This window comes from Manis pentadactyla, chromosome 1 (genome assembly GCF_030020395.1).
Source record: "Manis pentadactyla isolate mManPen7 chromosome 1, mManPen7.hap1, whole genome shotgun sequence".
Taxonomy (NCBI): Eukaryota; Metazoa; Chordata; class Mammalia; order Pholidota; family Manidae; genus Manis; species Manis pentadactyla.
The window spans coordinates 198,339,446-198,363,465 of record NC_080019.1 but is presented as its reverse complement, the minus strand read 5'-3'; the positions used below and the strand labels follow the sequence as shown (position 1 = coordinate 198,363,465).

General features: G+C 49.9%; 1 protein-coding gene across 2 annotated transcripts; it reads right to left on the bottom strand.

Annotated features, from left to right (window-relative positions):
• Positions 1-974: 974 nt before the first annotated feature.
• On the bottom strand, positions 975-23,557 carry CHST13 (carbohydrate sulfotransferase 13). 2 transcript variants are annotated; one of them, XM_057505786.1, is made up of 4 exons: positions 23,381-23,515; positions 21,939-22,114; positions 7,770-7,852; positions 975-2,575 (listed from the first exon to the last, which is right to left on the bottom strand). In XM_057505786.1, exons 3-4 carry the CDS (start codon positions 7,788-7,790, stop codon positions 1,730-1,732), a joined length of 867 nt encoding a protein of 288 aa, XP_057361769.1. In that variant the 5' UTR covers positions 7,791-7,852; positions 21,939-22,114; positions 23,381-23,515; the 3' UTR covers positions 975-1,729. The 2 variants fall into 2 exon arrangements, with proteins under 2 accessions (XP_057361769.1, XP_036767493.1); XM_036911598.2 differs by lacking the exon at positions 21,939-22,114 and having other exon boundaries at positions 23,381-23,557.
• Between the last annotated feature and the right edge of the window lie 463 nt (positions 23,558-24,020).

Genomic DNA, 24,020 nt, shown 5'->3' with positions numbered 1-24,020 from the left:
GCAAGGGTGTGTAGCAGATACACAGGCCCAGCCCCTCCGTCCTCATGCTGCTAGTGGTCCAGGCCCGGGTCTGTCTGCATCGCTCCAGTGGCTTCCCTGGGAGACCAGCCACAGCAGCTGCCCCCTCCCAGGCCCACAGAGGTTGGTCACCACCAACTCATGCCAGCAGGGTGGCAGACACAGCCCTGGGGATGCCTAGAGAGGGGTCCTGAAGGCCCGGGCAGGCCCTGGGAAGGGAGAGCAGCGACTGCACGGGGAACAGCATCGGCAGAGGCCAGGGTGTCAGGGACTGAGCTGCCCGGCCCCCACAGGCCGACACAGCTCCGCGACGGGGCTCTCCGGCCCTCACCACAGCAGGGGGGGCTCCACAGCTGGACTTTGGCCTCATCCCTGCCAAGCTGCCCTTCCTCAGTTGTGTTCTGATTTCTTTTTTTCAACCTCAAGCATACCCTACTCCGTTCTTCCCAAGGTTCTGGCATTTTTATTTACCATCCAGGGAAAGTGATATTCGGCCGGTCACCGAGGGACTCCCATGTTGCTGTCCCCCCAGGGCTGGAGGGTGGCTCCCCACTGCCAAGTGGCCCAACACACACTACAAATACAAGTGCACACACGGGGCTGAGGCAGCCGAAGGCACAGTGCTTCTGAGCTGGGTGGGACTTTAATCTTTGGTCCAGAGAGAGTGAAAGGTTAGGTTTTCCCCCCAGGTTGCCGCTGTTGCCCCTTTAGACAGATGTAGCTACCCCCACCACTTGGTGTAGCTACTCCCTACCCCCTCCCCATGCAGCCTCTCAGCCCTTTGGGCTGCTGTGACAGTGGCCCAGGCTCCCCGTCCCTCTCATCTGACCCTCATAACCGCCATTTTGCAGGAGGGGAAAGTGGGGCTCAGAGATGAGACAGAAAGTGAGACACCCAAGATCAGACAGTCCCATGCCCCAGAGCAAATGGTAAGATGAAGTGGAGAAACTCTAACCTGTCAGAAAGTAACAAAACATTTATTTCAAAAAGGAGCATTTCCAGCTCACCAAGGTCCTATAAAACCTGCCACCATGTCGCATGCTGGGCTCTGTGGGCACACACAGATCACCTAGTATCTGGCCAGACTGAGATCAGGGGTGTGTCCCGGGCAGGGCCAGGGGGCAGAGGCGGCCTCTCTTGTGTATTGAAGAATGGAAAGGAGCACAAGGCTGGCTCCTGTGCTGTGCCTACAGACAAGGGGGCGCCTAGCCTGAGTCCAGCAAGGGAGGGCTTCTCCCCTTGGCCAGTACTGTCCTTAGCAGGGCAGGGGAGGTGCGGAGGCCACTGGGATGGCTGCAGGCTGCCCCCAAGCCAGCATTCTGCTCCATGCACCGCGGACAGGTTCGGGGAAGTTGACCCAAAAAGTTGAGACTCCCAAATGGCCCCTTACAAACTAAAAAATACCAGTTATTCAGTCCTCCCCTACCCAGGGGTCCTGGAGAAATGCCTGCCAGCTGGAGCAGTTAGAGAAAGCAAGTAGCAAGTGACAGGCAGGCCAAGGTGTAGAGCCACCTGAGGTGGATGCGGCCAAACCCGGCCAGGTGTGATGTAGGCCAGGTGGGCTGGCACAGCAGGGTAGAGGGGGAGCAGTGGAGTCCCAGACGGCAGAACCAGCATCTCCTGGAGGCCGCCATGCACGCATATTCTCCTGCCCCGCCCCACCCCAGACCTCTGAGCAACCTGGTGGCCCGGTTGCCGCCAGCCCTGTGGCCTAGTGCAGCCGCAGGTAGGAGGGGGCGGAGTAGTTGAAGAGCAGGAAGTCCATCCTGTAGAGGTCGAAGAGGCGCCGCTGGTAGAAGGGGCTGATGTCCCGGAAGAGCTGTGCAGCCTGGTCCCGGGATGCAGCCGCCCTGGCCCGGGGCGGTGGCGCGGGGAAGCGCAGGCCGGGCGTGCCCACCAGGCCCAGCACAAAGGCCGCATCCTGGGCCAGCGTCTCGAACTTGCCCACGACGTCGTAGCGCAGGCGGCAGGGGTGGCAGAGCGCGTGGGCGCGCTCCCAGTGCTCGTTGAAGGGTTCCTCGCGGCGCGTGCGCGGGTCCAGCAGGTAGGACAGGAACTCGGCGAAGCGCACGTCGTGACCGCGGGCCAGCGCGTCGGGGTGCGGGCGCGGCCGCAGGCGCCGCACAATGCGCGTGCCGTAGCGCCGCTGGAAGGCCGCGCTGTAGGGCCGCGCAAACTTGTTGCGGTAGGCGGAGGCCAGGCGCTCAAAGGGCTCGCGCACGAAGAGGAAGGCCAGGTAGGCGCGCAGGCGCCGGTTGATCTCGGCAGGGCTGAAGTCGGCCAGGGAGCGCAGGCGGCCTGGCGCGTGGGCCTCGTGTGCGGGGATGGCGTGTGGGTCGCCGCGGGCGTGGCCGCTCAGCGCAAGCAGCACGCGCTTCCAGTTGGTGCAGGCCACCTTGGGCACGTAGCAGTAGAGCAGGCTGTGCGCATCGTCCACCAGCACATGCCGCAGGTCCTCGGGCCGCAGCAGGCGCTGTCGCCGTGTGTGGCGGCTGCAGGCGCGGTGCAGCAGGTCACGCCGCTGTCGATGTACCTCGGCCAGGGCGGAGCGTGGGCCCTGTGGACAACAGGGGGACGCGACAGAAGATGGGTCAGCACTGCTGGCCCTGCGCCCACCTGATGTAGTGTGCCCAGGAACGCGAGGATGCGCCAGAGCCATGCAGCGGACAGGAGAGCTGGACTCGAACCAGTGCTACCACCCATCAGTGTGTGACTTGGGGCTCCCGGACCTGAATTCGGGGGGAAGTGAATCCAACCTTATTGAGGCACTTGTTGGGCACTCAGGACAGAGGACTTCCTGATAACAAATATGACGATGTCCGAGTAAGCCTGATAAAGAAGTATGACGTCAGAGTGCTAACCGGGTGCAAATTGAATGCTCACTGTTCACTGAAAGCAGGATAGTGGATAAGAACGGTAGTTTTAATTCCTTATACAGAATCTTTTTAGAGAGAGAGTGGAAAAATGCAGCCATTTGCCAGCTATCAGGATATTTTTTGTTTGGTAATAAAATTAGCTAATTCTGTATTTATGAATTGTCATGCTCCTTTGGGTCCTGATTTTCTTTTTTCCCCCCAACAGATTCTAATGTCAGTGCCTGGGCAGGTAGCTTGCCCTCTCTGAGGCTGTGCATCCTCTGTGAAATAATTACACCCAGCATTTATCTAGCAGGTACCATGTGTTGGGCACCTTGCTATGCACCTTACAAGTCTATGAATTAGGTAGTATTAGGAGGCCTCGGGCCCAACCCCTGCCAGCCTCCCTCAAGCCATGCCAGACCTAGGCCACCATCTCCAGGTACCCCACCCTTTGTTCAAGTTTTTTCTAACCTAAAAAGGGTCCCCAACTCTGAGATTTAACCCTCCAACCCTCTGCCCCTGTCCTTGGTGATTTTTGGTCTAAGAGTTCTTAGGTGAAAAATGTTAATATCTCAAAATTGCACGAAAAGCCTTTAGGATATAATTAAAGAGACAGTAACCGATATTGGTGGGGATGTGGAAGGTAAGGCGGGACAGCTGCTGTGGGGAGCAGAAAGCAGTTCGGCAGCTCCAGAAAAGTGAACACCATCCAGCAGCTGCACCCCTAGTCAGCTGAAACACACACTGTGCCAAAACCTGTACACGAATGTTCACAGCAATGTTATTCATAAGAGCCCTAATCTGGAAACGGCCTCAGTGTTCACCAACGGATGAATGGAGAAACAAATGTGGTCTCCCCCTACAATGGAACACGATTCAGCCATAAAAAGGAATGAAGTTCTAGTACATGCTGAAACATGGATACACTTTGAAAACAGTATGGAACCAGACGGGAAAGGCCACCTGTTGTATGACTCCATTTGTATGAACCGTCCAGAATGGATCCACAGAGACAGAAAGTACATTGATAGTTGGCAAGGGCTGGAAGGATGGAGGGGGAATGAGGAGTGACTGCTACTGGGTACTGCGTTTCTTTTTGGGGTGATGAAACTAGATACTGTTGATGGCTGTGCAGCCTTGTCAATATACTAAAACCTCTGTACTATACACTTTAAAAGAGTGAATTTTATGGTACGTGAGTTAGGTGTCAGTTAAGAAAAAAGCCTTCAGAGTGTTTCCATTCCAGAGAAGGTCAAAGCATCATCTGACCCCCGCCCCCAGTGCCTGGGGGAGAATATGTTAATATTGGGAGTGGTATGGGGGCAGGGAGCGGGGAAACAGATGAGGGTGTGCACATGCTCTTCGGGTGCCTTTCAAAGTACCCGGCAGCCATCAAAGACACCTGAAGGGAAGTGCAGAACGACTTACCTGCCCCATTTTGGGTTTAAAAAGGGTGGAGAAGTCAACCTAAGTGTCCATCAGTAGATGAATGGATAAAGAAGATGTGGTATATATACACAATGGAATATTATTCAGCCATGAGAAAGAAAACAAATTCTACCATTTGCAACAACATGGATGGAGCTAGAGGGTATTATGCTCAGTGAAATGAGCAGGATGGAGAAAGACAAGTATCAAACGATTTCACTCATCTGTGGAGTATAACAACAAAGAAAAAACTGAAGGAACAAAACAGCAGCAGACTCACAGAACCCAAGAATGGACTGACAGTTACCAAAGGGAAAGGGACTGGAGAGGATGGGTGGGAAGGGAGGGGTAAGGGGGAAAACGGGGCCTTACGATTAGCACACATAATGTAGGGGGGGACACAGGAAAGGCAGTATATACAGAGAAGACAAGTAATGATTCTATAGCATCTTACTATGCTGATGGACAGTGAATGTAATGGGGTATGTGGGGGGGACTTGATAATGGGGGGAGTCTAGTAACCATAATGTTCAAGTAATTGTACATTAACGATATAAAAAAAAATTTTAAGAACAAAATATGGAATAATTAATAGACTGTAGATTTTTATTAGCAGTTAGATTGGATTTGCTGATTATAAAAAATGTAACAAAAAAGAAAAAAAAAGGTAGAGAAGGAAATTAGAAATGTATGGACGTGTTGTAGGGAGTGTCTCCTGATACATACTGAAACAGTCACAGAACCCACAAGGCTGGGGTTTGCGCCCGAGTAATTCCAGGTGGGGCTGGGGGAGAGGGGTCTCCATGAACCGGCAAGAGCTAGTCGCTGCTCAGACTGTCACGGGAGCCTGGGGGCTCGCTGTTCCATCCTCTCTACTTCTGTACATGTTTGAATTTTTCAAAATGAAAAGTTAAAGCAAAGAGACAGAGGACATGCATACCTGTAGGTGAGATTGTGAAAAAGTAACAGAGCATCAGGCACTACATACGTGCCTCGTATCTGGCTGGACACACCCGTTCCCTGGTGTAGCCAAGGTAAGAGGCCAGCTCTGCATGGTGCTCTGTTGGAGTATTAAATGCCCTAGCACATGCTTATATTACTTTTTCAAAGTCTCACCATGGGGGTGGCTGCTTAGTTCAGCCACAACTGTGAGGGACCTGAGAGCATTTGGGATCCGGTTCCTACCCTCTGACTCCAGTTCACCTGACTGGCCTCAGAAGCCTGGCCCTGCGTGGGTGCCGGGAGAAGGCTGTACCCAGGGGCCCCACAGCCAATCTCTGCTTTCAGCTTTCAGACACCCACCACGTTTCTTGTGGTAGGGAATGCTGGCCACCCATCTGTCAGTCACCCTCCTTCCTTGCCAGCAGACCGCCATTGTGTTAGGCATCAGGGAAAGAACCGGTCATGGCAACCTCACAACCTTTCACTAAAGTGATTATCCATAGGTGGGCATGTGGCCTAGTTCTGGCTAAGGAGATGTAAGGGGAAGTCTGCTGAATGGCTCTTGGGAAAGGCTTTCTTTCAGGACAAAAGTGGGGCCCCCGAAGGAAAAGAAAACCTTTACCCACCCCCTTCTCTTCTACTTGGGATGCTGTCCTGTGAGGTGTCTGGAGCCCTGGCAGTCATCTTGCAACCATGAGGCAATGATGCTGTGGCAGAAATGAACACCAGAGGATGATGGTGGGCAGTGTGTTGCTCCTGTACCATGGGGCTGCTGGTCTCTGAGCGTCTTGACTGTTTTGATGGCTTAAAGGAGCCTCATCAGCTTTTCTGTAGCTTGAAGCCCTATGAGTACCAAGACAGTCAATGCTATTTACATTTCCTGGATGAGAGAACTTACACTCAGAGGAAATGAGTTTGCCTACGACTCCCAAGTAGGGGTGTTGAGACTCCAACTTGGGTCCCTCAGAACCTAGAAGCTGGTGCTGTGTCTGCTGGGCCAGGGCTGAATCCTATAGCTACAACCCTTATCTCTTCCCACCCTGGCTGGACTCAGCAGCATGGATCCTTAGCCTGGCTGTAGTCCTTATGAGCTCTCTGCCTTCTCAGGATCCTTGGCCTCCCTGTACCTCAGTTTCCTCATCTGTAAACAGTGATAACAACAGCCTTACAGGGTTGCTGTGAGGACTAAAGAGTTCACAGAACTAGAGTGCCTGGTACATGGTTAGCACTTGTCAGCCAGATTGTGTTATTACTATCATTTCTCCCGCTGCAAGGTGCTAAGCTTGCAGGGCCTTGATACCTAGTGCTCACTGGGTCCTCAGAGGGTGAGTGGGCTGAGCCAGCCCCATCTGCCCCTCAGAAGCTGTGGAGCTAGTGGCGCCTAGGGCCCTGCTGGGAGCTTGGCTTGTCCCCAGCTTGCTGTGTGGCCTGGGGTAAGCCAGTCACCCTCTCTGAAGCAAGGCCTTCCCACCTGCAACCCAAAGGTATGGGTCAGATGAGCCCCCACAGGCTCCTTTAGCTCAGCCCTTGGGCTTCAGTGAGCAGCCATCTACCTAACCCCAGTCTGATCATTCTCCCCACCTTCAAACCCTCCATGGCTCCCTATTGCCCTTGCCTTACCTGCCAAGGCAAGCCACTGCCCACCCTGGCTCACCTCCCATATGCTCTTCTGTCCTCCGCTCACTGCCAGGCACTCACCCCTACTGTTTGCTTCTTAACTCCTCCTCTGCAGGTCTCAGCTCCAAAGTCCATTTCTCAGAGGGGAGTCTCCTCCCTCATCTAAACTAGGACCCTCCTGATAGAGCTCTCGTCGCACCTCATGCTGCCCCTTTAGACATGGACCAGTCACAGGTTGGTGCAGGCGGTGAGGGGAGGATGTCTCCCCGCCATGGGACTGTCAGCTGCACGAGGTCAGGGACCCAGCTGGCCCACTTGCTGCTGATCTGCAGCATCCTGAGCGCAGCCCATACAGTAGGTCCCTGACAAAGCTGTCGGAATGGGCGCCTCCGTGCACCTGTCGGGGTGTGTGTGAGCCAGGGGCCTGTGGCTCTCAGTGGGGTGTAAGTGTGTGCGTGTGTTTGAGCTGCATGTGGCCCCTGGCAGAAGTAGAGCACGTGGGTCCCCAGGCCACCTCTCCAAGTGCCGGGGAATAGTGTGAGGGGGCTCCCTGCCTGACTTCCCTATTTCATGAGTTACTAATATTTGGGGGTTCACTTACTATCTCCCCACTACTGTCAGCCCCCTGAAAGCAGACACCGGGTCTGTTTTACTCTGCCTCACACAGTGTGGCTTCCATCTATTGTTGGGTGGATGATGGATGGGTGAGAGTTGGGGGGAGACCCCAGAGCTCTCAGCTTGTGCCAAGATTTGCCTCTGTCCCCTCCGCAGCCATTGCCTCTCTGACAGAGCCCAGACCTCAGGGGCGCCTCTGTGCCCAGGGTGGGCTGCAGCCCCCTGACAGGAGGGCTATACTGGGGCTCTCGGGTGAGGGGGGCACCCCTGGGCAGAGATCTGGCCACCTACCTGGTCCAGGTCATAGAGCATCTGCAGGGGACTCCTCCTCTTCCAACCAAGCCAGCCAGAAGCCAGGGCCCCATTTTCAAATGCTGCAGGGCATAAGGACAGAGGCATCACTGCGGCATCAGATACACTGATTGTGGCGTTTGTGGGACTCAGCCAACTCACATGGGTCCCTTTTAGCCACCTCTGGGGCTCATTTCCCTGCTGTGTCCTACCTGCCTCAAGGGGGCTTGGCAGAGTGTGGGCAGGCTGACAGGGCCCCTAATCAACCAGGGCAGCATGCTTGGTATCACTCCTACCCACGTGTCCTGCCTTCCAGATACGAGGGGATGAGAGGGAAGGAGTTACCACCCACAGCCCTCTGGGAAAGGCCTGACCACCCAACCTCACCTCCCTCCAACTGCTGTCATCTCATGCTTTGCTCCTGCCAGCCCCCTGCTCATGGAGGCCTGAGGGGCTCACCAAACTGGCTGGCTGTCCAGCCTCCCCAGATCTTGGATGTAAGCAGCCAGAAAGGGCTAGGAAGCAATGGAGGTGGTACAGCCAGGCTGCAGGTCCTCTGGGGACAGCTCCCCAGGTCAGGTGGCCCGCTGAGGACTCCCACAGCAGCCTGTACTTATGCCACCTCATAGTAATGCAGTTTTGGCTGGAAGCCTTTGAGGACAGGGATGCCATCTACCTGTCTCAGTGCTGCACTCCTCAATCTCCTAAAACTGCCAAATTCCACTCAATACATTTATTCTTTTATTCTAAATGTTTTAAGGAAATCTTAGATATTCAATTATTAGAAATATATTCATAGAAATATCATCAGTTTAGGTAAGGATAGGCTCATGACCTTATGCTTCTTGATCACATTTTTCTTAAATATACTTATTAACAAATGAATCAAGTATAACACAATCTTTGAAAAGATCACCAAAACTAGCAAATCTTTAGCTGGATTGACTAATAATGAAAGAATGAAGATTGAAATCACTGAAAACAAGAATTAAAGAAGAGACATCAGTACTGGATCTTACAGAAATAAGAGAGGATTTTAAGAGTATAATATGAACAATTGTACAACAGCAAATTAGATGACATATGAAATGGACAAATTCCTAGAAAGATGTAAATACCTGAAACTAATTCAAGCAGAAATAGAAAATATAAATTACATATAAAAAGTAAAGAGACTGAATTAGTAATTTAAAAAAAGATTCCCATAAAGAAAATCCCAGGATCAGATGGCTTCACTGGTGAATTTTGCCAAATAGTTAAAGAAGAATTAACGCCAATCTCTTCCAAATGCTTCCTCTACTTCCCACACCCTTCCCCCCCTAAAAGGGGGAAAACACATCTTAACTGAGCATATAAGCCCAGTATTACCCTGATACCAAAACCGGAAAGAGACATCACAAGAAAACTACAGAGCAATATCTCTTATGAAATAGATGCAAAATATTCAACAAAATACTAGCAAACTGAATCCATCAGCATGTAAAAAGACTAAGTGAGATTTATCTCAGGAATGCAAGGTTGGTACAACATAGAAAGATCATTTAAGGGAATACACTACATGATCATCAATACATGCATTGCACAAAAATGAAAAAACATTGCACAAAATCCAATACTCTTTCATGATAAAAACATTAAATGAAGTAGGAATTGAAGGAACTTCATCAAACTGGTAAAAGTCTAGGAAAAACTCACAGCTAACATTTAATGGTGAAAAACTGGACACTTTACCTCTAAGACTGAGAACAAGACAAGGGATGCCTACTTTCACCACTTCTCTTCAATGTACTGGAAATTCTAGCCAGGGTAATTAAATAAAAAACATCCATGTTGGCAAGGAAAAAGTAAAACTGTCTATTCATAGATGACTTGATTCAATATAACCCCAAGGAATGCACACATTATTAGAACTAATAAATGTAGGTTGTAAAATACAAGTTCAATATAAAATAATCAATTGTATTTCTAAATACTAGTAATGAATAATCAAAAAATGAAAATAAGAAAACATTTCCCCTTAAAACAACATAAAAAATAAAGTAATAAAAACTGAATTTAACAAAAGAAATGCAAGACATGTCATTGAATACTATAAGAGGTCATTGAAAGAAATTAAAGATCTGAGAGAATGGAAAGCTATCCCACATTCATGGAGTGGGAGAGTTAATATTGTTAAGGTGGCAATACTCCCCAAATTGATTTACACATTCAATGCAATCGCTATCAAATTCCAGCTGCCTTTTCTGCAGAAATTGACAACTGATCCTTAAATCAGTTTCCTTTCATTTCACCTTTTAAGGTTCCCTTAAGCATTTCTTGTAGGGCAGGTCTAGTGGCCATGAACACCCTCAGCTTTTGTTTATCTGGGAATGTCTTATTTCACCATCACTTTTGAAGGGCAGTTTTGCTAGATATAGGATGCTTGTTCAACACTTTTTTCTTTGAGCACTTGGAATATATCAACTCACTGACTTCTGGCTTCCAAAGTTTCTGATGAGACATCTGCCCATAATCTTATTGGGGATCCTTGTATGTGATGAATCACCTCTCTTGCTGCTTTCATGATTCTGTCTTTCCTTTGTCTTTTGAATGTTTGATTACAATGTGTCTTGGTGTGGGCCCTCTGAATTCATCTTATTTGGGATTTCTTGAGCTTCTTGGGCGTTTATATTCATGTCTGTCATGAAATTCAGGAAGTTTCCACTTGTTACTCTTCAGTTATTCCCTTAGCCCTTTCTCTCTGCTCACCTTCTAGGACTCCCACAGTGAGTATGTCGGTCTGCTTATGCTATCCAACAGGTCCCTTAGGCTCTGTTTACTCTTCTTTTACCTTTCTTTTTTTCTGTTCCTCATATTCAATAATTTCCATTATCCTATCTTCAAGATCACTGATTCTTTCTTTTCTGCTCCTCTCTTTGAATTCCTCTAGTGAATTTTTCATTTCAGTTACTGTATTATTCAGCTCCTGAGTTTCTTTTGAGTTTTTTTTAAGTTTCTGTCTCTTTATTAATACATTTATTTTGCTCAATAAGATTATGAGCAGATGTCTCATCAGAAATGCTTAAGGGAATCTTAAAAGGTGAAATGAAACTACAGAGTAAGTCAAAGTTGCATGGAGAAACAAAGATCTCAATAAAGGTAAATACATGGGCAATTATAAAAACTAGTGTTATTGTAACAATGGTTTGTAACTGTACTTTTGTTTTCTGTATGATTTAAGAGATTAGTACATCTCAAGGAAAAAATATATAATTATTAGCCTAAAATCTAGTATTGTTGTAATTCCAAATCTTGTTTTATACATAACTTAAAGGATTAATGCATTTAAAAATGGTTAGTTTATGTGTTTGGGCACACAATATAGAATGATATCATTATAGAACCTCAACAACTAAAAGAGATGGGGACAGAGCTCTAAAAAGAGCAGAGTTTTTATGTTATTAAAGTTAAACTTATATAAATTCAAAATAGAGTGTTTTGATTTTAGGATGTTAACTATAACCCATGATAACCACAAAGAAAATAGCTATAGGATATACATTTAAAAAGAGAAACGAATTTAAGTATTCACTACAAAAAAAATTGGCTAAACACAAAAGTAGACACTAATACAAGAAATGGGGAGCACAAAAGCCACATATATAGAAATAATTAGCAAAATGACAGATGTTCCTCCTGAATCGTAATTATTTTAAATGTAAATGGATTAAACTCTCCAATTAAAAGAGAGAAGTCGGCAGAATTGATAACAACACATGACCCAACTCTGTATGGTGTGTATAAGAGACCCCGTTGAGACCCAATGGCACAAACTAGTTGAAAGTGAAAGGATGGACAGAAGGTATTCCAAGAAAATAGGAACCAAAGAGAGTAAAGGTGGCAAATTATATCAGATGAAATTACTATTGACTTACAAAAATTAAAAAGATTACAAGACAGTACTATGATAAATTGCATGCCACATAAATTGGATTGGATTACCTAGATGACATAGACAAATTCCCAGAAACACAAAACCTGTTGAGACTTAATCACAAATAGAAAATCTGAACAGATTTACAATTAGTAAAGAGATTGAATCAGTAATCATCCCTGCTCCTGACGAGTTCACTCATGGATTCCATCAAACATTTAAAGAAAAACTAATACCAATCCTTCTCAAACTTTTCCAAAAATTATAGAAGGTGGAACACTTCCTAACTCATTCTATGAGGCCAGCATAACACTGATAAAAAAAAAGCCAGACAAAGATCTTAAAAGAAGGAAATCTTGCCATTTGCAACAATGTGAAAGAGCCTAGAGGGTATCATGTTAAGCAAAATAAGTCAGATAGAGAAAGACAAATACTATATGCTATAACTTATATGTGAAATCTAAAAAAACAAAAACAAGCAAGCAAAAACAAAATCCTTAAATACTGACAACAGACTGCTGGTTACCACAAGGAGGGGAGTGGAGGGATGAAGGGGATAAAGAGATGCAAACTTCAAGTTATAAAATGAATTAGTCATGGGAACGGAAGTACAAAATAGAGAATATAACCAGTATTATTGTAATATCTTGGTATGGTAATGGAGTAACTATGGTGAGCATTTGGTAATGTATATAATTATTGGTCATTAGGTATTATACCTGAAACCAATATAATATTGTATATCAACTATATCCCAATAAAAAAACTGTAAAAGAAAGGTATTATAAGAAAAGAAAGCTACAATATCTCTTATAAACATTGATGCAAAAATCCCTCCATAAAATGCTAGAAAACTGAATACATCAGCATATTAAAAATATTATACACCCATGACCGAGTAGGATTTATTCCTGGACTGCAAGGATGGTTCAGCACATGAACATCAATCAGTGTTGGGTACCACTCTGACGGGATGAAGGGAAAAGCCACATCATCATCTCATGGGATGCCTAAAAAGCATTTGACAAAATTCAACGCACTTTCATGATAAAATCGCTCAAAAACAAGGAATAGAAGGAAATTATACCCTAACATAATATAAGCCATATAAGAAAACTCTGTAGTAAACATAATACTTCATGGTGAGACTAAACACTTTTTCCTCCAAGATCAGGAACAAGGATGCCCACTTTTGCCACTTCTATTCAACATAATACCAGAAATTCCAATCAGAGCAATTAGTCAAGAAAAAGACATAAAAGGCATCTAAGCTGGAAAAGAAGTGGTAATATTACCTGCTTGCAGATGAGATTATCTTAAATGTAGAAAGCCTTAAAGACTACACAGAAAAAAATGGTTAGAAGTACTAAATGTTTACCATAGTAGCAGATAAAAAGTCCACACACAAAAATCAGTTGCATTTCTCTACAGAAGCAATGAACAATATGAAAAGGAAATTTCAAAAGTAATTCCATTAAAGTTAGCATCAGAAGGAAGGAAATACTTAGGAATTAACTTAATTAAGAAGACAAAAGACTTGTACAATGAAAATCACAAAACTTTGCTGAAAGAAATTCAAGAAGACCCAGAGAAACGAAACACATCCCATCTCACAGACTGGAAGACAGGATTGCTGAAATGTCAATTCTCCTCAAAATGATCTGCATATCCAGTGGAATCCCTGTCAAAATTCCAATGACATTTTTTGCAGTAATAGAAAAAACTCATCCTAAAATTTATATGGAATCTCAAAGAATTTCAAATAACCAAAACAGTCTTGAAAAAGAAGAACAAAATGGAGGACTCACACCTCCTGATGTCCAGAGTCACTACAAAGCCACAGTCACTAAAACAGTGTACCAGTGTCGTAACCAGATGCACAGACCAATGGAACAGACAGAACAAAGGTCCCAGAAATAAACACTTCCATATGCCATGAAATGACTTTTGACAAGGGTGCTAAGACTATTCATTGAGGAAAAGAGAGCCTTTTCAACAGTGCTGTGAAAACTGAGTATCTACAAGCAAAAGAATGAATTTGGATCATTACCTTATATCATACAAAAATTCACTCAAAATGGATCAAAGACCTAAATGTAAGACCTATAATAATAATACTCTTAGAAGAAAACACAGGACAAAACTTCCTAATTTGGATTTGGCAATGATTTTTTTGGATACAGGTAATAAAAGGAAAAGTAGGTAAACTGGCCTTTATGAAATTTTAAAATTTGGTGCACCAAGACACTATCCACAGGGTAAAAGGCAACCCACAGAACGAGAGAAAATATTTGCAGATTATGTACTTGGCAAGGGATATAGAGAACTCCTAAAATCAACAAGAAGAAACAACCCAATTCAAAAATGGGCAAAGGACTTGAACAGATATTTCTCCAAAGAAGGTATGCAAATGGCCATTTGAAAGGATGTTTGAAATCCACAGGAAAGGACACTCAACGCATAATCACTAGGGAAATGCAAGTCAAAACTAAAATGAGACACCACCTCACACCCATCATTATAGCTAGAATGGAAAAAACAACATGCGTTGGTAGGGATGTGGAGAAACTGCAACTTATGTGCACTGTTGGTAGGAATGCACAATGGTACAGCTGCCATGGAAAACAGTATGGAAGGTCCTCCAAGAAAGAGAATACTCGTATGACTGAGCTACTCCACTTCTGGGTTCATACCCAAAAGAGCTGGAAGCAGGGTGCTGAAAAGATGTTTGCACACCCATGTTCATAGCAGCTTATTCACAATGGCTAAAACACAGATGCAATTCAAGAGTCCATCAGTAGATGAATAGATAAGCAGAATGTGGTCTAGACATACAATGAGTATTATTCAGCCTTGAAAAGCTGTGCCTTTGACACAGGCTATAACATTGATGAACTTTGAGGACATTATGTTCACAGTGAAATAAGCCAGCCACAAAAGGACAGTCTATGATCCACTTGTATTAGGTACCTAAAGCGGTCAAATTCTTATGGACAGAAAGTAGAATGGCAGTTGGCAGGGGAGTGGGGAGAAGAGAAGAGGGAACTGGTGATGGATGACAGTGATGGTCGTATAATAATATCAATGTACTCAATACCACTGAACTGTGCAGTTAAAACTCATTAAGGTGGTTAAGTTTCATGTTATGTGTATTATACCACAATAACAAAAATTGGAAAAAAAAGTTAAGTATAGAGTTACGCTATGACCTAGCAATTCCACTCCTAGATATATGCCGAGAAAAACTGAAAACACATTCATATAAAAACCTATGCACAAACATTCCTGTCAGTATAATTTATAATAAGCAGAAAGTGGAAATAATACAAATGTCCATCAGCTGAAGAATGGATAAATACTGTGGCATTTCATGCAATGGAATATTATTCAGCCATGAAAAGGAATGGAGTACTGATACACGCTACAATGTGACCGAACCTTATAACCTTATGTTAAGTAGAAGAAAACAGATTCAAAAGGCCACATACCACTTGATTCCATCCCACAAAATGTCCAGAATGGGCAAGTCCATAGAGACAGAAAACAGACTAGTGGATGCCAGGGACTTGGAAGGGGGCAGGCACTGGGGAAATAGAGGGACTGCTAATGGCTAATGTTCTGGAATCCTCCAATGGTGATGTCACACAACTTCTGAATATGCTAAAAACCACTGGATTGTACACTTTTAAAAAGTGTATTTTATGGGATGAGAATTATATTTCAGTAAGAACAAATAAACAAAAATATTGATCACAAAAAAGAATATATCCAAGGACATTTAATGTAAATCTAGTTTACCAATTTTCTTAATGGCTATCTTAATATATTCTTGATTTTATAGAATATTGAATAGTCATAAGAAGAATATCTTCAAGAATTCAGGATCGTATGAGAAAAAAATATACTGACAAGAAGAATGAATGTTTCTGTGACCCTTGGCTTTCGACTAAATGAAGTCTCTTAAAGGGCTGCCAAGAAGAATGCAGCTCACTCTTGAACCACATGGAGGCACTTCTATGTGGACTTTTTTCAATAAATACATTGGAAAATATTTTGGAGATTCGTGACAATTCAAAAAAAATTTCTTTTCTCTAGCTTATGTTAGTGTAAGAATACAGTATATAATACATAAAACAAAATTTATGACCATTGACTGTCTATGTCATCAGTGAGGCTTCTGGTCAACAGAAGCTAGTAGTAGTTAAGTATTTTAGGAGTCAAATCAAGTTCAATGCCCCTGACCCCTGCATTGCTGAAGAGTCAACTGTATATTCATTGCAAAGATTCAAGTTTTCCTTAAGACAAGTTTCCGGTGAACAAATAAACTTGGAAGATCTGATCTGTTGACAAAATGACCATGCGCAGTGGTTCTCAAACTTAAGCATGTGGGGGGGGGTCTGTGAAAACACAGAGTGCCCGGCCCCACACCCAAGGGTTCTGGCCCAGCAGGTCTGGAGTGGGGCCCAGGAACCTGCATGTCTAACAGTTCCCAGGTGACACTGTTGCTGCAGGTCCGGGTGCACACTCTGAGAACCGCTGCACTAGAGCAATGCCTGGCAGAGGCTGGTTGAATGAATGATGAATGACAGCCAGACTGGCCTGGCCCTGGCCTCCAGAACCCTCTGTGTGCACCAGGAGCCTGCTGTCCAGGGCCCGTGCTATGCCTCCGGCAGCTGCAGGCTCCTTCCCCATCCAGTGTCCCCAGAACAAGGCCTGTGACCAGGGCACATGGATGAGGTGAGGCCCTCAGGGCCTGCCGGTGTCTTGGCATTCATCGGAAGTCCCACTACTTGAACGTCTGTCTCCTGGCAGCTGGACGTGTCCTGGGAATGCCACTATCATCAGGAAATGAGCTGACGGGAATGAGCCGCAATGTCAGCTGGCCCCTCAGAGAGCAGGGAGTCCCCAGGCCTGGGGCTGGCGGGGCTGCGGGCACCTGGTGAGCACAGCACCTCTCACCCCAGGGTGAGGTGTCCTTCTCACCCCTCTGCAGACGTGCCACCCAGTGACGAGCTCTCCTCGGAGCCACAGTGGGGATGGAGGAAGGGCTGGTGCCCGCCAGGGCACGGAATGAGGAGCCCCCTGATAGTGAAGCAAACCTACCCCTGTATTTACCGAGGGCCCCGTATCTCACAGGCACCCAGCCTCCTGCAAAGACTAACCTTTGCATGGGGCCTCATATTTCCCGGCCAGACCACAGCCTGCAAGAACGTGGGTCTGTCCCAGACCCCAGGGCCCAGTGGGTGGAGAGCAAGAGGGAGTGGGTACCAGAAAGCGGCCCAGAATAGCTGTGGCTTGTGATTACAGGGCTGGAGTGCACCCGCCCAGCCCCACCCCTGCCCACTGCACAGATCACAGAGCCCAAGGCTCTGAGGGATGGTCAGGTGGCCATGGTTGGGGACAGAGGGGTTTAGGAGGGTCGGAAGGAGACCGCCCCCAAGATCTGTGGACTCAGCCTCCTGCTCTGGTTAGCTGCAGGTTAGGGCTCTGAGAGTAGGGCTGGACCCAAACAGGGCCACACTGGGGCATCCCCCAGCCTCCACTCTGTCGTCCCAAGTCCCTCTGCCCCCCAGCCCTCCACAGACTCCAGGCTGCCCTGTGAGTGGCCAGGGAGCGGCTGGGCCAGCCCAGAGGCCACAGGCAAAACCACAGCAGGACTTCTGCTTTGGGAAAGAGAACAAAAATGTCAGGAGACTACAGGGAGAGGGGGAGGGAGGTGCCAAGACAGGCAGACAGAGACAAAGAGAGCCACACACAACAGGGCTGGAGGCCGGGACCTGGGGGCAGAACAGCCGCCAAAGAGCTGGACTCCTGAAATAGTTCAAAGCAGCCAGCCACCTGTGCAGGAGCGGGGAGCAAGGGGCTGAGCTGCTGACATCTGGGGGGGCCAGGTCAGGCAGCCCCGGACTTGAGGGCCGGCCATGGTGCCAGCCCAGTGGGCCAGTGTGCGAACCAACCTGATACCCGCGGCAGCCGCTGCAGGCAGGCCGGAAGCCCCTAGGAGAGCAGGGCAGTCAGTGGAGGACACAGGGCTTTGGGGGGCAGGGGAGCCAGGCAGGAAGTGCCCCGCAGTGTACTCAGTGCTCTGTGCACAACTACTTTTGTCCCCATTTGACAGCTAGGGACACTGAAGCTCAGAGAGGCAAAGAAACATATGTAGGCCTCATAGCAAGCAAGGGTCCAAGAGACTTGATCCCAGGACATGGCGTGTGTGTACTCATTGCACCTATCCTGTCTCTCAGACACCCACTCCAACCTGCTTGTGAACCTGCGCGTTCTCAGAGATCCACAGGCCACATGGGGAGAAGGACAACAGAAACCGAACTGTCCTTGGAGCAGCCGACCTTACAGGGGGAGAGGTGAGTCGTTATGTGGGCCATTGTGGGGAGGCACAGTCTGCTAAGCAAAGATGACATGGTTTTGGTTAATAAGTTCTAGCTGGGCACAGTTTTGCAATACCGGACAGGCAGGAGCCACTAGGCACTGACTCGCAGGGCCTCCCGGCAGGGGTCTGCCCCACCCCACTCAGTCCCCCCAGGTGACCTGGGGATTGTGGGGTGATCCGTGTGCCCCAGGGTCAGGGACAGTCTCTCCTGGCAACAGGTCCAAGGAGGAACTCGCTGACAATCCCTTCACAAGTGAAAAACAACTTCACCTTTAAAAAGGGAGAGAAATAATCTCTCTTGTATTTAATATTCAAATTCCATTCACTGAATTCCACAAGCCATCTGGAATGGAACCCTGATCTGGCCAGACTTTTCTCAGGTATAGTTAGTTCCATCAGCTCTGCCTCCAGAACGATCAGGAAACCTCTCTCCCCCCGGCCCCCACCATGACCAGCCAGACACACACACACCTCTGGCTCCTCCCTGGCTGTCAGCGCAGGACAAGTCCCATCTGCTCTGCTCAGGACGACCACAGGAGTCTCCTTACCTGGATCCTATTTCTATTCCCTCTACTTTGGTGATTTAAAAACCTGCATGGCTTCCCACTGACTGACAGTTCCTTTCCAGGGCCCGTGCAGGCACACCTGTCCCCCACACCCTGCCCACCACTACAATGGCCTTCCTGTAGATCAGTGAACACATTAGGTGTGTCCCCACCACAGGGCCTTTGCACTAATTGTTCCTTGCACCTGGAACGCTCCTACAAAATTTTTTTACTTTAGGTAAATTTAGGGTAAATACTTCTTGTTGTTCGGATCTCAATTCAAATATGCCCTCAGGAAAGAGGGCCTGTCCCATGAACAGCACCACACACCAGGATCTTTCCCAGCCTCTCCCTTCAATTTATTCACAATGCATATTACAGCTGAAACAATCCCATTTGTGTATTGGTTGAGGTGTGGCTGTCCCTCTGGAAGAGCAGCTTTGTAGGGAAGGGGACTGTCTTCTTCTCTTGTAATCCCTGTACCTTACTTAATGTCAGTGAATATTTATTTAAAGACTGATGGCCCCTTGTGGTCATAGGGAGATCACCCCACTCCTAACCTCCCATGCAAAGCCACCCATTCCTGGACCCCAATTTATGATACATTTCTGGTTTCCACCCCACATTTCCCTCATGAACTCTGAGCTCCTCCCGTAGCACACCCCTTGACACAACAGGCCAGCTCAGCCCTGCCTGCTTTTGTGTGTGCCATTCCCTCTGCACGCAGTGTCCTTTCCCCATTTTCCCACCTGGTTATGCAGTCTTCAAAGCCCAACCCAAATATCCCTGCCCTATAGAGTGGAAGGCATAAGTATTTGGGATTTAGACTAGGATTTAAATTCTGGCCCCCACATTTCCTAGCTAGGTAACCTTCCTGACTCCTTCCCCAGTTCTGGCCCTCACCGACAAGTGAGGAATCAGGGACAGGGAGCCCCCCAGAGAACAGCATCTTGCTGAGGACAGCCCAACTCAGGCCAAGAAAGCAACTCATTTCCTTTCTCCTGATCTTAACAGGAGATCCCTTTCTCTACAAAATGGGATTACCAACCCCTTTGGCTTGCTGTCCATCTTGCTAGCTGCCCTTTCTCATGGTGCTCTGGAGGCCTGCCCGGTGCCTCTGAGCCCTGCACCCCTGGCAGTAGCTGGGAAAGGACAGTAGTGTGGCGAGCATCTATTGACTTGGCTGCCGGCAGCCACTCCCCCTCCTTTTGCTAGCCCACCTGATTTCCCTCCACGAACAAAGAACAAACCTGCTCACGTTGCTCCATGGGGTTCTCGTAGGCTCCCGCCTCCCACAGCTGCTGGGATAGGCACGTGACAAGGTCTGGCCAAGCACAGCATTCCTTCCCTTCCTGCCACAGTGGTTGGCTCAGAGGTGGGTACCATTTGGCCCAATCCAAGCCAGTGAGACACATCCTTGGGACTCTGGCTGGAACTGTCAGTAGGGGAGTCCTCCCTTTTGGCTGCAGGAGCCGAGAGTGAGGCCTCCAAAGAGAAAAGCCAAACCTAGAGCCAGAGATGTGGTTTGAGCGCCTGAATCCATCCATGCCTGGAGGCAGCCACATCCGGCCTACGCGGCCTCCTTCCTCCTGGAGACGCTTCAGGAAGGAGGTGGGGGAGGCCACCCTTGGGCCTCGGGCAGGAAGTGCTGGCCCTCAGGGAAGGGATGTGGCCTGGAGGAAGAGGAGGGCAGTGACAGCCCTGAAAGGGGGGACAGCCCTGGGAACAAGTTCCCCTGTCCGACCTTGTTCTACACCCTCCCCTCTCTCTCTGGAAGCCCAGGGTACCCGAGAAGCAGACAAGGCCCAGTCAGCCTGGCTCTGAAACACCCGTGACCTCCAGCATGGGGAAAGATGTTCAGCCCCTGTGACCCCCGGAGGGGACGCAAGGTCAGCATGGAGTGGGGGTAGGCTCCAGCACCCCGCAACAAGGCCCTTGCAGACCAGCCAGAGGGGACAGTGCACTCTCCCTGGGTGTGCCTCTCAGGACAGAGGATGTAGACTGGAGATTGGGGTTTCTAATATTAAAAACATAAGCTCTATGAGGGCAGGGACATTGGTAAGTTTTGTTCCCAGACCTAGGCAGATGCTGGCATGAGCAGATGACCAGGAATAGGTGGTCCACAGTGTTACACAGAGGCACGGTCGCCATGCTGAGGTGCAGACACAGAGGAGGAGGCAGGAGTGAGGGGGAGTCACAGTGGGGCTACCACTGGGGTAGACGGTGGGCGCTGAAGGCAGCAGTGTCCTGGGCAGCTGTCCCACCTTCCCCGACATCGTCCTCATGCCCAGGGCCTGGGGCACTAGGCCTACATTGTTGGGGTCCCCGGGTGCTGAGGGGTACTGGGTGGCTGCCCAGACCCCACCCACCCCCACTACTAAAGGGCAGCAGGAGACTTCAGGGGTCCCGTTCCCAACTTGTGGCAACACCTTCTGCTCTGGGGGAGGGGACGGTGCCAGACTCACATGCCTGGAGTTAAGAGGCTAGAATTCCTCCAGGCCCTAAACACTAATCCCAGGCCAGAGTTCCTTAGAGGGCACAAACCTCACCCTTTACCCCTCCCAGCTCAGGCCACAGCTGTGGGGACACACTGGGAGATGCCAAAGGGCTCTACTGAGGCCATTTCTGGAGGCCCTGGACAGTAGGATCCACTTCCAGCAGGCTTGCGTTTCCGCCCAGCCATTGCCCTCCTGTCTGCTGTGTGACTGCAGGCGCATTAGCACAGCCTCACTGGCTTCCAAGGTCAGGGGCTTCAGCTCCCAGCTTGGGAGGGAGAAGAGCCAGCAGTCGCTTGGGTAGGTTAGTGTGATTGACCCCTGCTTGTCCAAGGTCACGCTCCAAGCTATAATGGCCGAAAACACCATGGGGAAAGGGCTGAGTCTAGCAGGAACAGAGTGGCTCTGGCAGGGGGGAGGGACTGTGCCACAGGAGCTCAGAGACAAGGCCATCCCAGTGTAGGTGCAGGGGCAGCAGGGGCCAGGAGGGGTCTGCCAGACCAGATGTGGAGAGGCCAGCCTGCTGGGCGAGAGCCCATGGCCAGGGGTACTCGTGCGGCAGGGCAGCCCAGGTGGGGGTATGGCCTGGGCAATGGCTAGGAAGGGGGCACGTGAGTCACCCCCTCTAGGTTTGCAGGTTTGTGCAGGACAGGAGGGAGGACAGGAGGAGCAAAGTATAGAGGGTGACCAGGACCTTGGCTGGTTTCTCTTCTCAAACCCGGGGAGAGGGGGCAGCAGGAGAGCTGTGTCCAGGCCGGGGGGACGCATACTCCCCCAGACACACACTCATCATGCAGACAGCCACACTCTGCGGGCGCACACCCCACACACCTGGGCCCAGATTCTGTCTGACCTTCTCTCTCCTGGGCTGAGCCCGAGGGCTGGGAGCCACTGTGTCCTGCTGGTCCCAGGTCCTGGGTAAACATTTGTCTTCAAATGACTGGGTGGACAGAGACTGTCATGGCCAGAGACACCAGGACCACGCTGTGCAGGGGACACTCACTCCACTAAGACAGGAGAAAACGCCGCATGAACCGGGAGCACCACCCCCAGCTGGTCAGCCAGCCCCCGGAAGGCAGAAGGTGGTGGGGGGCATGGAAAGACTGACCTCAGCCCCCTCCTTTGGCTTGGGGAGGTGTCCAGGTCTGTGTGACTATGTCCAGATATGGAGGGCACAGGGTGAATGGCCGGTGACTGAGCAGAGCCCTGGTGGGCACTGAGGAGGCCTCCCAAGCCCTGCTCAACTGGCCCCCAGCCCAACCCTGGCTGCCGGCACAGAGATTTGCAGGAGACCAGAAGGAGTCCCTCACCCCAAGATGGAAGGAGCAGTGACACCCTTAATCATGACAGCCAGCATGATGAAGAGACTTGGGGCCAAGCACCTTCCGTCTGCTATCTCATTAACTTCACCTCCCCGGAAGCCCTGTACGGAAGAACTTGAGCACCCAATCTTACAGATGGGAGTACTGAGGTCACCCAGCAGGTAAGGCAGTGGAATGACCCTTCTCCACCAACCTAAATCCAGTCAGGAGAGTAAATGCTGTCCCAGAGCAGTGTCCTCCGCTGGGGCCACCCTGACCCACTGCCCACCGTCCCTGCCCACCCCTGGGCGTGGGTACTAACTCCTGTGGTTGCTTACCTCCCCTGAGACCCTGTCTGTGAGGGGGGATCCTAGGGATTCTCACAGAGCCCCCAGGGAATAGAGGAGAGCAGAGGCTCCCTGCCTTGGCCAACACAAACAGCCAACAGGGCCAGAGGTCAGCGAGGCCGCTGCCTGGGCTCCTCAAGCCCCAGGCTGACTGTAGCCAGCAGGCTAGCCTTCCGCAGCCCACCTCAGCCTCTCTGGCCTCAGTTTCCTCCTTTGTGAAATGGGGAGATGTGAGTGAAGTCTCAGCTCAAGCCTGGCCCAGAGCAGATACTCCACTTTGTGGAGTCATGACTGGCTGCCTCAGTTTCCCAGAGCAGACCGTAAGGTGGGTGCAAAGGAGCCCAAGTCCACCCCAGTGTGAACCTCAGCGTGGAGCAGAGAGCTCTAGGCAGCAGCACCTGTTGCACCGAGGGACCACCTTCGCTACTGGGGAGCGTCAAGCTCCCCCACCCGTTCGTGTACCCCGACACCCTTGCGGGGAGCTGGGGCGTGGGTGGGGACGTCTAGAGTCTTTCTGGACCCACCCACCTCTATCTCCCCAGCCCAGGAGATAACAGCAGGTGCCCCCAACACGCCGAGGGGTCCGGCAGCCGGTGGGGCGGCGCCCGGCCCGGCAGGCACTCACCCGGGCGCAGGGCGCGGGGCGCGGCGCCCAGGAGCAACAGTGCGGCGCCCAAACACGCGGCCGCCAGCAAGCGCCGCGGCCAGCAGCGCCTCCCCATGCTGGGCCCGCGAGCAGGCTGCAGTCGGCGGAGTGCGTCAGGCTCGGGGACCCCAAAGCGGGACGCGCCCCCGGCCCAGCTCTAGCCCCACCCTTGCTCCGCCCCTGGCCCCGCCCCCGGCGGTACGTACCCAAGGGCGCGGCGCGGGGGTGCCAGGGCTCTGCTCGCAGAGCAGGCTGTCGGGGGGGCACGGGGAGGTGGGCGAGGCGGGGGGCCGCGGCCTCATCCAAGCTGCACCGCCCGCACCCGACCAAGCGGTTAAGCGCAACAGCTGTCCCGGGCGCGAAGGGTGGAGACTGGGAGGAGGGATCCCTGTCCCCGGGGAGGCTCCGCCCCTTCAGTTTGCTCTAGGGGGCCATCCGCCCCCCAAGGCCAAGAAGCCTTGCTACGGTGGCGGGTCAGAGGGTCAGCCGAGGAGTGTCCTACCTTTTTGAAGCCTCACATGCCAGGAGCCCAGGGGCTGGTTTGGGGCCGCAAACCCCTGTGTAACTCCCTTAGCGCTCCCATCCCCAGTGTCAGGCCTAAGAGTGCCCAGTTCTAACC

Bases quoted from the DNA above. Each gene is read 5' to 3' on its own strand.
- CHST13 (XM_036911598.2), bottom strand. From the start codon at position 23,477: ATGGGGAGGCGCTGCTGGCCGCGGCGCTTGCTGGCGGCCGCGTGTTTG. The intron at 7,853-23,380 runs GTGAGTGCCTGC...TATGCCCTGCAG, and splicing joins GCCCCGCGCCCTGCGCCCGG to CATTTGAAAATGGGGCCCTG. The intron at 2,576-7,769 runs GTAGGTGGCCAG...TGTTGTCCACAG, and splicing joins TGCTCTATGACCTGGACCAG to GGCCCACGCTCCGCCCTGGC.